At 38.3% G+C, this 14,710-nt stretch overlaps 1 protein-coding gene across 2 annotated transcripts in view; it reads left to right on the top strand.

The window, feature by feature from the left end:
* The window catches only part of LOC111458145 (cytochrome P450 71B35-like), a 40,466-nt gene that overhangs the window by 20,987 nt on the left and 4,769 nt on the right, over positions 1-14,710 (top strand). The window contains exon 3 of one of the 2 annotated variants that reach the window (XM_023100625.1): positions 8,354-8,524. The exons of the other annotated variant lie outside the window; for it this stretch is intronic. Coding sequence (XP_022956393.1) covers positions 8,354-8,362 — 9 coding nt within the window. The 3' untranslated portion in view covers positions 8,363-8,524. Of the gene's footprint in view, positions 1-8,353; positions 8,525-14,710 lie in introns of those variants that run through there. 2 annotated transcript variants of the gene reach the window in all.

Raw genomic sequence — 14,710 nt, 5'->3', positions numbered from 1 at the left:
TTAAATTAAAAAAAAAAAAAAACGAAAAGTCGACGGAAACGAAGCAGCTGCGTCAAGCAGCTGCTGTAAAGAAGGAAGAGGGACGGTGGACGCGTAGCTGGAGGCGTGAGAGGGATGAGTGGGTGATTAGGGGAGGTGGTAGCGTATTAGAGCCTGATTAGGCTTTAGAAAGAGAAGAAAAACGAAGTATGGAGATGGAGAGAAACCCAGTAAACAGAGGAAGAAATTTTTGGAGAATTCGAGTTTTTGGTTGCTTAAAATTGGACATCAATCGAGGGTAAAGGAAGAGGGGTTGTTGTTGAGGAATCCTTTGAGGAAAGGATACGGCCCCGAGCTGAAGCAGACGGTAATTCGAAGGTAACGAAAAAACCCACATCACCGAACCTTTAAATCTCGATATCTTGAGTTATACTGCATAATAAGTTATGAAATAAGGCTGGTTAGAACCGTAGTTAGAAGATCTATAAAGTTGTAGAAGAAATCGGAACGAAATTCGAGCTGTAGAGATGAAATTTTGCTTCGGGACACAACGGGTATTAACAGGAAAGATTGGGAAAAATTGCAGGGAGGAGAGGTTGAAGACGAGCGCGTGAAGGACACGCGAGGCGCGTGGGAAGGCTGCGAGTGGAGGTGCGACTGTACGCGGATCGGCGCGTGAGAAAGTAAACCTCCGACCTTGTATTGGCGCGTGAGGGCGCGTGGGAAGGTATTTCGGCTCCCGGTTTGTCCCGTTCGACTCCTTTTGACCTGTCCTACCAAAAATTGATCTATATTTATGTTGAAATTGATAAAATATAGGTCTAATAGGAAGGAATTGTGTTGAAGTACTATTAAACGTACATTCAAGGAGGAAAAAGGGGTTCGAAACCAAGTAAGTAGCGTATCGACCCTTGAACTCGTTCTTAACTTGTTTTACAACATGTGAGTATGTTGTTTACCTGATTAAGGGCTTAATAAGTTATGATGAACTTTGATGATATTTAGTGTTTATTGTATATTGTGACTGCTTGCCTGTGATGTAAGCGTGATATAAATGATTTTCAGAATGTTCTACGTGTTGATCATGATATATGTATGGAAGCATGCAGTAACTGTGAGTATGTTATGCATGTTAATGGAAAGGTTATGACTCTAGATATGCTTATTGATGGATGAGCTATGGCTTATTTATATGAGTATGATAGTCTACTAATTCCCGCGGAGTTCCTGGCCAACGCGCTGTGTGCTAAGTCAGGGAGCATGAGTACTCCTGACCGTTGGTATATGAGATAAACAGGCCGCCAGAGCAATTAGTAGACGGGCCGTATTTGACCGAGAGCGAGTCTTACATACGAGTCCGAAAATTCTAGATAAGCATATCGAGAGAGAGTCAGTAACCTAGCTGGAGGTAGCTGAGATACCTCATTAACGAACAGATGACCCTAGTAAGAGAACTAGGAGTCAGTGATGAATAAAACGTAAAAACACCTGGAAAGATTAGTTATGAACCTGTGAATGATAAACTAGCTACTTACTGAGTAATCTAATTACTCATCAGAATTATTATAACTTTTCTTTCCAGATGTAGATGCTGCAGGTCAGCCGAGGACGAGACCAGCGGGCTAGAGACTACTGGGAATCCATGTCTGGGTCTGTTATGTAATTATGTTTCCGTTGTCAAGAATTTACCTTAGTCGTTTTAAGTTTTTTGTAAAGTACTGTTTTTCTTTTATAGAAATACTTTACTGGATGTTTTCAGAAATATTTTTAATTTTATGATTGGGTATCAGAGTCTCTTAATATTGTCGATAGTAACTCCTGTTAATCGCGTTGGCGATGAGCGGGCGTTACATAAACACTCCCACCTAAGAATTTAGTTTGCATTGGTCCACGTAAATCAACATAAATTTAGTTCTAAACAAGTTGAAACTCCTTTAGCTTATCCAATAGGAAATGACTTCTTAGTTTACTTGTCATAATTATTTCCTTCACATAAACTAATTGTACCAATGTTTGGTAACCCGAAAATCATACCTTTATCATTGATTAATTTCACATCTTCATTTGAAGATGCCCATATCTCAAATGTCATAACGTCGAGTCATCATTTGATCTAGTAGTAAGAACAAAAATTTCCACGTTAAAAACGTCCAAGAGAAACATCTTATTTGAAGTCATGGAAATTAGAACTTTTTAGCCTCATTTCTTAGTTGTCATGATACATGTGTTGTCATCAAATAGAACAAAATGTCCTCCAATCATCAATTGTCCAACAATCAATAGATTGTACCTTAAATTTGGAAGAAATTAAATCTCGCACAAGTTGAAACCACTCAATATATTATACCTTTTTAACAATTGACTCATCTGAAATTTACTTATCATAGGCGCATTTGGCTGACTATTGCCACTGTTCTTGACAAAAAATTAACAATCGATTCACCATTTGTCATGAGCAAAGTTTCAAAATCACGTTTAAGAGATTGCAATTTTACTATAATTCGTGAGAAGATAGTCCCATAAATTGCATACTGAATAATTTTAAAGAAAAAAGTTTTGTATGGTAAAGGATAGTTGACCGTTATATTTGCCTTACATTACGGCTTACATATTTGTCATTTTATTAAAGGCAAATATACTGTATTAATTTATTATTCTTTCCTTTTGCTGTTATTTCCATATTATTTGTAATTTACCATATTTCTATATTCTGTAAATGATTATAAATAAGAGAACTCTCACCACCATTTAGGTGTGGTGGATTCAGCAAACATTTACATGGTATCAGAGCCCGTTCGGTTTAACAACTCTGATTCTTTCTTCTCTATGGCTTCTGAATCCTCTTATCATCTTCTTTCTTTCAATACTCTAATCTATATGATCACTAAGCTTTCTTCATCCAATTATCTTCTTTGGAAAAGCCAACTTCTCCCTCTCTTTGAGAGTCGAGACATTAGTTCCACCACCTCGCTTTGAACCAGAAACCTCCTCAACACTCAACCCTAAATATTTGTGTGGAGAGCAGCCGATCAACGACTTCTCTGTCTCCTGCTCTCCTCTCTCACTGAGGAAGCCATGGCTGTTGTCGTTGGTCTCTCTACTGCACGTGATGTTTGGCTTGTGTTGGAAACTGCGTTCAGCCATCATTCGAAAGCTCGTGAACTAAGACTCAAGGATGACTTATAGTTGATGAAACGTGGCACCAAACCTGTTGCTGAGTATGCCCATGCCTTCAAAAAAAATTGTGACCAACTTCATGCCATTGGCAGACCCGTCGAGGACATTGATAAAGTGCACTGGTTCCTTCGTGGACTCGGCACTGAATTTTCAGCTTTTTCTACTGCTCAGATGGCTCTCACCCCTATATCCTGTTTTGCAAATTTAGTCTTTAAAGCTGAAAGTTTTGAGTTGTTCCAATGTTCCCTTGAGTCCTCTAACTCCACTCCTACAACATTCACAACCACTAATCGTGGTCGCACCCATGGAAGCCACCCGGCTTCCTTTAGCAACCAACGAGGTCGTTCTTATTCTCACAACAACAACTCTTCCAATCGAGGACGAACCCACTCAAGTTAGGGTTGTCGCCCACCTCACTGCAAAATATGCCGCAAAGAAGGCCATTATGCTGACCGCTGCAACCAACGGTATGTTTGACTTGATTATTCTCATGCTCACCTTGTTGAAGCCTTTAACACGTCATGTTCTATTGCTGAACCCGATGCTGCTGATTGGTTTCTGGACACTGGGGCTTCGGCCCATATGACTGCCGACCCATCTATTTTGGATCAGTCTAAAAATTACACGGGTAAGGACTCTATGATCGTAGGAAATGGTGCATCCCTACCCATTACCCACACCGGTACTCTTTCTTTTGTTCTAAATATTCACTTATTAGATGTCTTGGTTGTCCCTCACCTCACTAAACATCTCCTTTCTCTAAGTAAATTAATATATGATTTTCCTCTCTCCGTTACATTTACTAATAATCTTATTACTATTTAGAATTGTCAAAGAGGAAGGGTGGTGACAATCGGTAAAAGAGATGGAGGGCTATATGTGCTGGAGCGCGGCAACTCTGCTTTTATTTCAGTTCTTAGAAACAAATCTTTACGTGCTTCATATGATTTATGACATGCTCGTCTCGGTCATGTCAATCATTCTATTATTTCGTTTTTAAATAGAAAAGGTCATCTTTCTCTTACGTCTTTATTACCTTCTCCATCATTATGTAATACTTGTCAGCTTGCGAAAAGTCATCGATTGCCTTATTCCCGCAATGAACGTAGGTCGTCTCATGTGTTAGATCTTATTCATTGTGATCTTTGGGGTCCTTATCCCGTCAAATCAAATTCGGGTTTTCTTTATTATGTTATTTTTATTGATGATTATTCTCGATTCACTTGGCTTTACCCTTTAAAATTTAAATCTGATTTCTTTGATATTTTTCTTCAATTTCAAAAACTTGTGGAAAATTAATATTCTTCTCGTATCAAGGTATTTCAAAGCGATGGCACTTGTTTCAAAACTCATTTACGTAATTCTGGCATCCACCATCAACTCTCTTGTCCATATACAACCTGTTCAAAATGGTCGTGCTGAGAGAAAACATCGTCATGTGACTGAGACTGGCTTGGCTCTTCTCTTTCACTCTCACCTTTCTCCTCGTTTTTGGGTTGACGCTTTCAGCACTGCAGCTTATATGGCTACACTCCACATTATGACAATTTTCATCCCTTTGGTTGTCGTGTTTATCCTTATTTGCGTGATTATATGCCTAACAAGCTTTCTCCCCGCAGCATTCCTTGTATTTTCTTGGGGTTATAGTCCTGCTCATAAAGGGTTTCGCTATCTTGATCCCGCCACCACTAAGCTATATATCACCCACCATGCTCAATTTGATGAAACTCACATTTCTGCTATCCCTAGCTCCTAGGCCCAACCTCTTTCCTCTGTTCCTATTTCAAATTACTTGGAACCACATCTTTATCATATTGATTCATCCTCCCCTACCACTTCATCATCGCACATTCCTCGATCCAGTTCATCCCCATGTGATATTTGTTCTGACCTTGTGGATGAGTCTGTGCAGGTTGATACTTCTCTTGAAGGTTTCACTTTGCAACCCTCGACTTCTAATTCGACCTTTATTGAACCTACGGTTGATTCCTCTTCTTTGGGCACTCATCCTATGATCACACGAGCCAAAGCTGGTATATTCAAGACTCGTCATCCAGCAAATCTTGGTCTTTTGGGCTCATCTGGACTTCTTTCTACTCTTATTGCATCCACTGAGCCAAAAGGATTCAAAGCTGCGGCTAAGAATCCTGCTTGGGTGGGTACCATGAATGAAGAAATTCGAGCGTTACAATAAAATGATACTTGGACTTTGGTTCCTCGCCCTGCCAACACCAACATCGTAGGCTCTAAATGAGTGTTTCGTATTAAATATTTGCCTGATGGATTCGTCAAGCGTTTCAAGGCTCGTCTTGTTGCCAAAGGTTATACTCAGGTTCCTAGTCTTGACTACACTGACACTTTCAGTCTGGTTGTCAAAGCTACCACTGTTCGTGTTGCGCTCTCTATTGCAGTCACAAATAAATGGCCTCTTCGACAACTTGATGTCAAGAATGCTTTTCTCAATGGAACTCTTATTGAACGTGTTCATATGGAACAACCTTCTGTGTATATTGATTCTCGATTTTCCACTCATGTTTGTCTATTAAAGAAAGCCCTCTATGGCTTAAAGCAAGCTCCTCGTGCCTGGTTTCAGCGTTTTAGCTCATTTCTTCTTACACTTGGGTTTTCTTGCAGTCGCGCTGACACGTCCCTTTTTGTCTTTCATCAACAATCTAACTTTATCTATTTGCTTCTTTATGTAGATGACATTATTGTTATCGGCAACAACTCATCTCTTATTGACAGCTTTATTCGCAAGCTTCGTTCTGAGTTGCTACCAAAGATTTGGGTTCTCTTAGTTACTTTCTTGGTCTTGAAGCCTCACCCACTCTTGATGGTCTCTTTATTAGTTAGTTAAAATATGCTCGAGATATTCTTACTCGTGCTCAGTTGCTCGATAGCAAACCAGTCCACACTCCCATGGTTGTTTCTCAACACCTGACTGCTGATGGTTCTCCTTTCTCTGATCCTACTCTCTATAGATCTCTTGTTGGCGCCCTTCAGTACTTGACTATTACGCGTCCAAATATTGCCTATGCTGTCAATTCTGTCAGTCAATTCTTGCATGCCTCTATTTCAGATCACTTTCTTGCTGTCAAACGTATTCTTCGCTATGTCAAAGGAACACTCCACTTTGGTCTTACCTTTCGTCCATCCACTGCTCCTAGTACGCTAGTTGCTTATTCGGATGCTGATTGGGCTGGTTGTCCTGATACCCGTCGTTCTATATCCGACTATTCTATTTATCTTGGTAACAATCTCGTTTCTTGGAGTGCCAAAAAGAAACCTACTGTCTCACGGTCTAGCTGTGAATCTGAGTATCGTGCTCTTGCCATAACTGCTGCTAAACTTTTTTGGGTTACGCATCTTTTGCATGACCTCAAGGTCCCTATTTCACAGCAGCCTCTACCCTTATGTGACAACAAAAGTGCTATTTTTTTTTTTTTATCTCTAATCCCATTTCTCACCAGCGGGCCAAACATGTTGAACTAGATTATCATTTTCTTCGAGAACTTGTTATCGCTGGCAAACTTCGCACACAATATGTACCCTCTCATGTTCAAGTTGTTGACATCTTCACAAAAAGTATTTCTCGACCTCTCTTTGAATTTTTCAGATCCAAGCTTCACGTTTGTTCAAATCCGACGCTCAGCTTGCGGAGGGGTGTTAAGGATAGTTGACCGTTCATTAGAAGTCAAATATCTAGATATTTGCCTTACATTACGGCTTACCATATTTGCCCTTTTATTAAAGGCAAATATATTGTATTCATTTATTATTCTTTCCTTTCACTGTTATTTCCATATTATTTGTAATTTATCATATTTCTGTATTCTATAAATAATTATAAATAAGAGAACTCTCACCACCGCCGTTTAGGTGTGGTGGATTCAACAAACATTTACAGGTATCATTCTTGGTTTCTCTTAGCCTTTTATTTTTTTCTACCCTAGGTTCTAGTATATCAACAAATTCATACTCCACCATTAATCCACCATTAATGAACATTGATCAATTTAAATTTTAATTAGAGGTAGTTAAAGTTTCACAATTGGACATATCTTTTTAAAAATAAAAAATAAAATAAAAGTTCCAAAAGTTTTTTTCTTTTTTTTTTTTAATTCTATCTACTATTTACTTTTTTTTTAAGGTATTGTCCATTTTTAAAATACTTTGTTCCCAAGAGAATTGTTAAGATATTGTACTAAACCCAAAATTCCAAAGATAAAACATAATTGGTCATAAATATAAGACTTTAACACCAAAAAAGCTAAAAACTCCAAAAACATATCATTGAAATTGGTAATGTCTAAGAGCTTCTTTCTTGTTTTAATTTCTTGCTCGGAGTTTTTCTAACCTAAAATCTAAAAAGTTTAAAATCGACATTGAGAAAAAATAATCTCTAGAACAAATAATTGGAAGCACGTGGTTGAGAAAATATAATTACAATTAACATTTGTCAATTACATTACATTTCATTGAAGATAGGAGTATAACATTTATCTTCCAATGTATTGACAATTTTAATTATCATATTTGATACATTAAAAATTCTTAATTATGTCATTTTGCATTTCTTTTAACGAAATTGTTGTAAAAGAAAAAAGAAAAAAATCCTTATTAACATATTTGTTATGAACACGCAAGTTATTTGGCATTTAGATCGAACTCTGCTCATTTGTACAAATATATTTAAAACAATAATTATCTATAACGAATCAACAACTTTGTTCGCAATAGAACTGGACTTTTGAAAGGTAAATCCTTTTTTATGTGTGGCTTGAAAGGAAAATGAGTTTTACTCCTTTGGGCTCCGGACCCTCCCATGGTTTGGGAGAAGGAAAAATGACTCATCTTTAGTTGCATGGATCTTAAATATTAATAAATTTTTTAAAAAACTTTCTCTTTTTTTTTTCATTTTCATTAGATTAATTACAAATTTAACCTTGCATCAAACCACTTATCATGATAACCTAAACTTCTTTTGAAAAATAGCAAACCGTTAAATCCCATAATTTCTTAGGATCCGTTTGACACAACCATGTTCTATTTTCTTTCTTTCTTTGGTTGTGTGTGCTTCCACGATATTTTTCTAGCGCACCATTGTTTGGGCTATGACAGAGCTAGTTAGGAACCCGAGAGTGTTGGAGAAGCTCCAAGACGAAATCAGAAGTTGCATAAAAGAAATCACTGATAGATGGAATGAAAGAAGAAGATGTTGATATGGAAGAGGCCGCTGGTCTTGGGGCTGCCAAGAAATCACTGCTTAGGCTTATTCCAGTTCCTTACTTTTAACTAATCTGAAGTTTGTCGTTTATGGTTATGCAATGGAATTAAGGTACTCAAATAAAAGATAAACAGTATCTTATAGCTAATTACTTCATTAACGACTTCCACTTATTTTCTCATGACATATCTGAAAGATGGCAGAAATTCAACGTAAAAATTTCAACTTCTATCGAAGCTTTCTAGAACTCTAATAAAATGCATTATTGACCTAATTAGATCAAGCCAAATAATTATATGAGCCAATTGTCTATAATGTTTATAAATAAAGATCTAGATATTTTAGAAATAAAGAAATCTAAATAGTTTAGAAAAATAATTTGGGTACTAATTATTTTAGAAAAAAAGATTTAGGTATTTTAGAAACGAAGATAATATTTATTTTAGGAATAAATGGATAGATATTTTAGAAACAAATTGTCTAAACTCTACTATAAATATCCTATACCCTAACAAAAGGATTTAAATTTGGGGTTGGAGTCATTAGTGGGTACATTCAAGTTCAAACAAGCCTCATTTGGACGTGGCTCCACAGATTTTGAGATATGCCAAACATACAATTGAATATAGTCTTTTGTACAACAGAAGCGAAGACTACAAGCTAGTTGGATACTATAATACTGACTATGCAGGATATCACGATACCCAAATATCAAGCACCCGGTATGTGTTCATGTTCGGTTCGGAAAAAATTTCTTGGTGTAGCGAAAGACAACCAACAAAATCATTATTGACAATAGAAGCAGAGTACATATCAACCGTTGGAGAAGCTCAAGAAAGTACATGGCTGAAACTCTTAATAGAAGAATTAAACTATAAAATTTACTATCCAATATCACATAACAAATCTACGATTCGCCTAGCAGAAAATTTGAGGTTTCATGCAAAAACAAAACATGTGAAGGTGCATTACCATTATATTATAGTGAAAGTCTTGAACGAAAAATATGGATGACCAAGTGACAAACTTGTCTACCGGGCTGAATACTGACAAATACGAGGGTTTTTGCTGTTAACTCAACATGGTGCAACTAATTAGGACTAGTGTTTTGGAGAGTTCAAATATCATCATCGGCCCAATTAGGTCAAGCCCAACCATTGCACGAGTCAATTGTCTACCAAGTTTAAGTTTATGAATAAATATCTAGATATATGAATAAAAATATCTGAATACTTTAGTAAAATGATTTAGACATTCTAAGAATAAAGATACCTAAGATTTTAAAGAAAGAATTTAAGTATTTTTGGAATAAATGGTTAGAAATTAAAAAAAAAAAAAAAAAAAAATTGTCTAGCCTCTATTATAAATACCCTCCACCCTACCTTAATGCAAGAGTGTAATAGTTTCGACATAGTATCTCGATTAGTCTTAAGAAAGAGTTGGAAGTGTTTTCTTCAAAAAGAAAGGTTCAACGATGGTTTCTTTCCATAAAGCAAAACTATTAAAATGGATAAAATACCAGAAGGAAATGGTTAGTCTTCAAACAGTGATAAATTACAATATTTTTGTCACAACCCAAAATTCAAAACTCAAAATCAAAAGCGAGACTAACCGATTATGCCATGAATTTCATAAAAGAAGTTTGTGAGGTACAAAATGTATGAGGTAATCATGCATGATATGTCCAGACTCCTAGACGCCTTGAGACTCCTCTGTGGCTTAAGGACTATTGAACGCTCTTTCGCCTAGATTCATGGTGTCATTCACCTAAAAAAGAAGAGTAGAAAGGGATGAGTATAAGAATACTCGGTAAGTGTCACGACCCGACTTTTGAGGCTTCGAAAGACCGAATCGTGACTAAAAAGACAAAATCAAAGACAAATAAAAATAAAAAGAAAATAAAATAGAAGATAGAAATCCGACAAAATTTAAAACGAGAAAAGGAAATCAAGAACACCAAAATTAAATATAAAATCAAAGTCAAATGTTACAGATAGTACTTGCAAATACAAAATGAAATACAAAAGACTCCAAATATGAAAACGGACGAAGGACTCTAAAAAACCGACAAGGGACTGACGCTCCGGAACGTCATCCCTCTGTGACAGTGCAGCTCTCGAACACCTCCCCTTATCAACTGGTACCTGAAAAAAAAAGGGGAGAAAGGGGTGAGTATAAAAATATACTCAGTAAGCAACCTACTTGTAGGCTCTTTTCGCATCCTTATCTTGGGAGGTATCCACGGTCTTTCTTGTGTTTCTAAGAAGAGTGATCTAAGCTGCAACTCTCTTTTCTGTATCTTAGGAGGCTTGCCCATCTTAAGCAGTAAAATGATCAGTGTCCTGAGGTGAGACGCGACCTCATAAGTAAATCTGAGGGGATCGTATGGCTGGATCTGAATACGTGACTCTCTCTGAACATCATCCGTAGAGGTTAGCTGACGACCCTCACACGGGACCATACATCCACTAAATTTGGGGTACGACCCCCTGTGTGCCGGTCAGCTACTGAGTCATCCTATGTGGCTCCACGTCCCCCGCTTAGGGACGGGTTTCTACGGCCCAGGAGTCCTATTCAGAAGACCCTTTAGCTATCACCACTAGGTCTGGGAACCTGTCACACTTCCTTATCCGGATCTGTCAAGCTCAACGATCTCCGTACCGGAGCTCTGTCTCGATGGTACGGTATCGGAGGAGAGAGGGAAGTGGAGGTTCTGATGACACTATCTACACTGCTCAACTCTAGCGGGCTACCTACAGTTACCGTGGTGACCTATTATTCTTTCTAGGTTGGAACTTGGTGGCTTAGACTTGGATTCATGAATCTCTAGGATTCTCGTGCCTGGTCTCACAAACCTATCGGGTTTGGAATTCTGGGCTCTAGATCCGCCGGTAATCATTTCGTGGGTCTAATTGCACGGTATTTTAGAGGTCCCCCCAATCTAGGGTCTCATCTAGTCTACTTAGTCACAAGCACTCTAATCTAAGCTCATAATTTCTTCCTATTCATCAAGAAAGATAACACAGGCAATCATCATGCATAAGAGTTCACACGCAGCAATTCATGCAATATTAACAAACATGCTGAACGGGAAGATAACGTCCATCTTTACCTGGAGCGCAGCTTTTACAAGTTTCCCATCCTCCTCATCCATACATACTTTATCAGAATCTCAATCAAACAGATTTAATAAACATTTCATATCTAGCTTTCCTTAATCATTTCATTTTCGTAGTTTCCATACTAATATACTAGGTCCAGCTAGCTAAGTTAATGGGTGGTAGCATGCATGCTTGTTCCTAGCGGTTCCTACAAGTACTACTCGTGGGAATCCAAATGGCTACTTACATGGTTGACGCGTGCCTTCCCAAGCTCGAATTATTTGCTGGAAAAGGTTCCAAAAATTCTAGAATTTCCTTGATAGGTCATAATTCAAGTTAGACTTAGATCAGTATCAAACTGGATGAAAAATAGTCGAACGGAAGTCAAATCGGGATAAAAATAGATCTCACGTGTTGGTTCATGCGCCCCATGCGCCGAAGGGACTTCCCACGCGCGCGTACGGACGCGCTGAGGGGATGGAGTCGCGCGCTGGTTTGTCGCCACGTGGCGAGGGCTGACTGGTCCACTGAGAAGCAGGTGTGTGTTCGAATCTAGACGCACGCGGGTTCCTACAAATTTTCCCACACTGACGCGTGGTAGATGCAGGTTCGGGTCGCGCACGGGTTCACGGATCTGGTAGCGGGCGCCGATTTTAAACCCTACCTGACGCAGCATTTTTCGTAAATTTTCCCCCGCTATTCATCTTTTCGGTGACGCGCGGCCCTCTCCTTTCCTGACACGCGTCCCTCCGCCATTCGTCTTCTTCCTCTTATCTCTGTGATTTTCCAGAAAACCGATTATTTTCTATTTTCTTTGCATTTTCCTATTTCTTTCTACACAACTCGGATCAACGTGATTCCTTCACGAGATTTATAGATCTCATATCCATCTACATATAGGTATTTTTTTGTAACTTATTTCTAACTGAAAGCCGGAACTCCTATTTCCGATCTGAATCTATCAAGACTTCCTTCATGGATTATGAGCGTAATCCTCTTTGGATTAACATACTCAAATTTCAAAATCTAACTCTCAATATTTCTCATAGATCTGAGTAAAATCCGAAAACAAAGGATCAAGAACTTACCTACGAATTTCTTCGTTCCTTGACGGTTTTGAATGATTCAAGGGTCAAGAAAGCTTCCTATAGGTTCTGCAAAAGATTTGTGGAGAAATCTCGCTGGAATCGGACTCCTTGTGGCCGGATTGGAAGTAGCGGTTACTTCTCCTTCTCTCTAGAACCTTCTTTCTCTCTTTTCTTTTTCTTTTCTTTTTCTTTTCCTTTCCTCTCTTTCCTTACCCTTTCTATTTCTATTCTTTTATTCATTTTTGACTAACCTCCCTTTCACGTTCTTAAGGAGGAAGATGGCAGAATGATCCAATTACCCCTCCCAGATTGACTTGGACCATTTTTCTAATTTTTCACCATTTTTCTTTTTATATTTTTCTTGAGTTTCTGAGGTATTTCTAAACATTTTTCTCTTTTACCTCATCTCAAAATTCAGTCTCTAAGATCCTCAATAAAATCTCAGAAGTTCAACTTAGAGGGGAAATCTTAGGTTTTAAGTCTCGTTGGGGTTCGGGTGTTACAGTAAGTAACCTACTTGTTGGCTCTTTTCGCATTCTTATCCTAATAGGTATCCACAACCTTATATTTGGATTCTAGGGAGTGCGATCTAAGCTCCAACTCTTTCTTTTCTACAACTTAGGTCGCTTGCCCATCTTATGCAGTCGATGATCAGTGTCCTGGGATGAGGCGCGACCTCGTGAGTAAAACTGAGGGAACAATATGGCTAGATTTGAATCGGTGTTGCTCTCTAAACATCATATGTGGAGGTTTGTTGAATACTTTCCCACGGGACCATACTACCACTAAAATCAGAGGTTGGGATTCTCTGTGTCAGTCAGCTACTAGGTCATCCTATGTTGTCCCACGCTCCCCTACCCATGGACAAGTTTTTATAGCTCAGAAGTCCTGTTTAAGAGACCCCTTAGCTATCACCACTAGGTCGGGGGCACAAATCACACTATCTTATCTGGCTCAGCCTAGTTCGACAATCCTAGTATCAGAGTGTAGTCTCAATGTTACGGTATCAGAGCATAGAGGGAAAAGGAGGTTCTGGTGACACTATTCACACTGCTCAAGTCTGGCAAGCTAACTCGGTTGTCTCTAGTTACCTTGGTGTCCTTCTAGGTCTTTCTAGAGTAGATCTTGTAGGCTTAGACTTGGATTCACTCATTTCTAGAATTCTCTCGCAAGATCTCTCGAACCTGAATGCACAGTTCCTAGATGTATCTTGTTTTAGGTCTTTGTCTAGCCTACTTAGTCTCAAGTGCCCTAGTCTAGACTCGTCGTTTCTTCCTATTCTCAACAAGAAAGACAACAAAAGTAATCATGCAGTTGAGTTAAGATGCAGCAGTTCATGCAATATTAACAAACATGTTCGATGGGGAGATAAACAAGCATGCTCGATGGGGAGATAACATCCAACTTCACCCAGAGCGCAGATTTCACAAATTTCCCTTCCTCCTTACACATACAAACAAAACAATATCACAATCTCAACCTAAAGTAATTTCATAGTCAATTGATTCTAAGTACCATTAGTTTTCTTATTTTATTCTTTTTCCATGGCTTATATACTAATCCACTAGGTTCGAGTATCTAGGATTATCGGTTTGACAACATGCATGCTTAGTTCAAGTGATTCCTACAAGTATTATTCATGGAAATCTAAATGGTTAATTACATGGTTGACACGTGCATTTTCCAAGCTCAAATTTCTTATCGGAGAAGGTTCGAAAAATTTTTAGTATGGATGTATTATGTGAAGCATTATGAGAATTATCTGAGTGTTGCAATTATGCTTTAAGCTTTTGCTATACATGTATGTGTTTAATTCATGCTGAAAGGAGTATGAGAATTTGTAAACTCTGCACTCCGGGAGCTTGATGGATGTTATCGTCCCATTGAGCATGTATATTTATTTTTTATGAATTATGTATGATGATGCTAGATAATGGTTGTGTGCACACTGAATCAATTTCCATGATCCAATATTATGTTAAGCACACGGACTTGTGGTTAAAGTGACTAGTCACTAAGTATAGACCTAACATTTTCTCTAGTAACCTAACAGTCCACCATAACATACGAACTACCTTAGGAGCATCCTTAGGCTGTTAGTTGTGTGAACGGTGTTAATAGCTTCGTGGGGGAACAAG

Source organism: Cucurbita moschata, unplaced genomic scaffold, assembly GCF_002738365.1.
Source record: "Cucurbita moschata cultivar Rifu unplaced genomic scaffold, Cmos_1.0 Cmo_Scf00021, whole genome shotgun sequence".
In the NCBI taxonomy this organism is placed as follows: Eukaryota; Viridiplantae; Streptophyta; class Magnoliopsida; order Cucurbitales; family Cucurbitaceae; genus Cucurbita; species Cucurbita moschata.
This window is presented reverse-complemented; position numbering and strand designations above follow the sequence as displayed.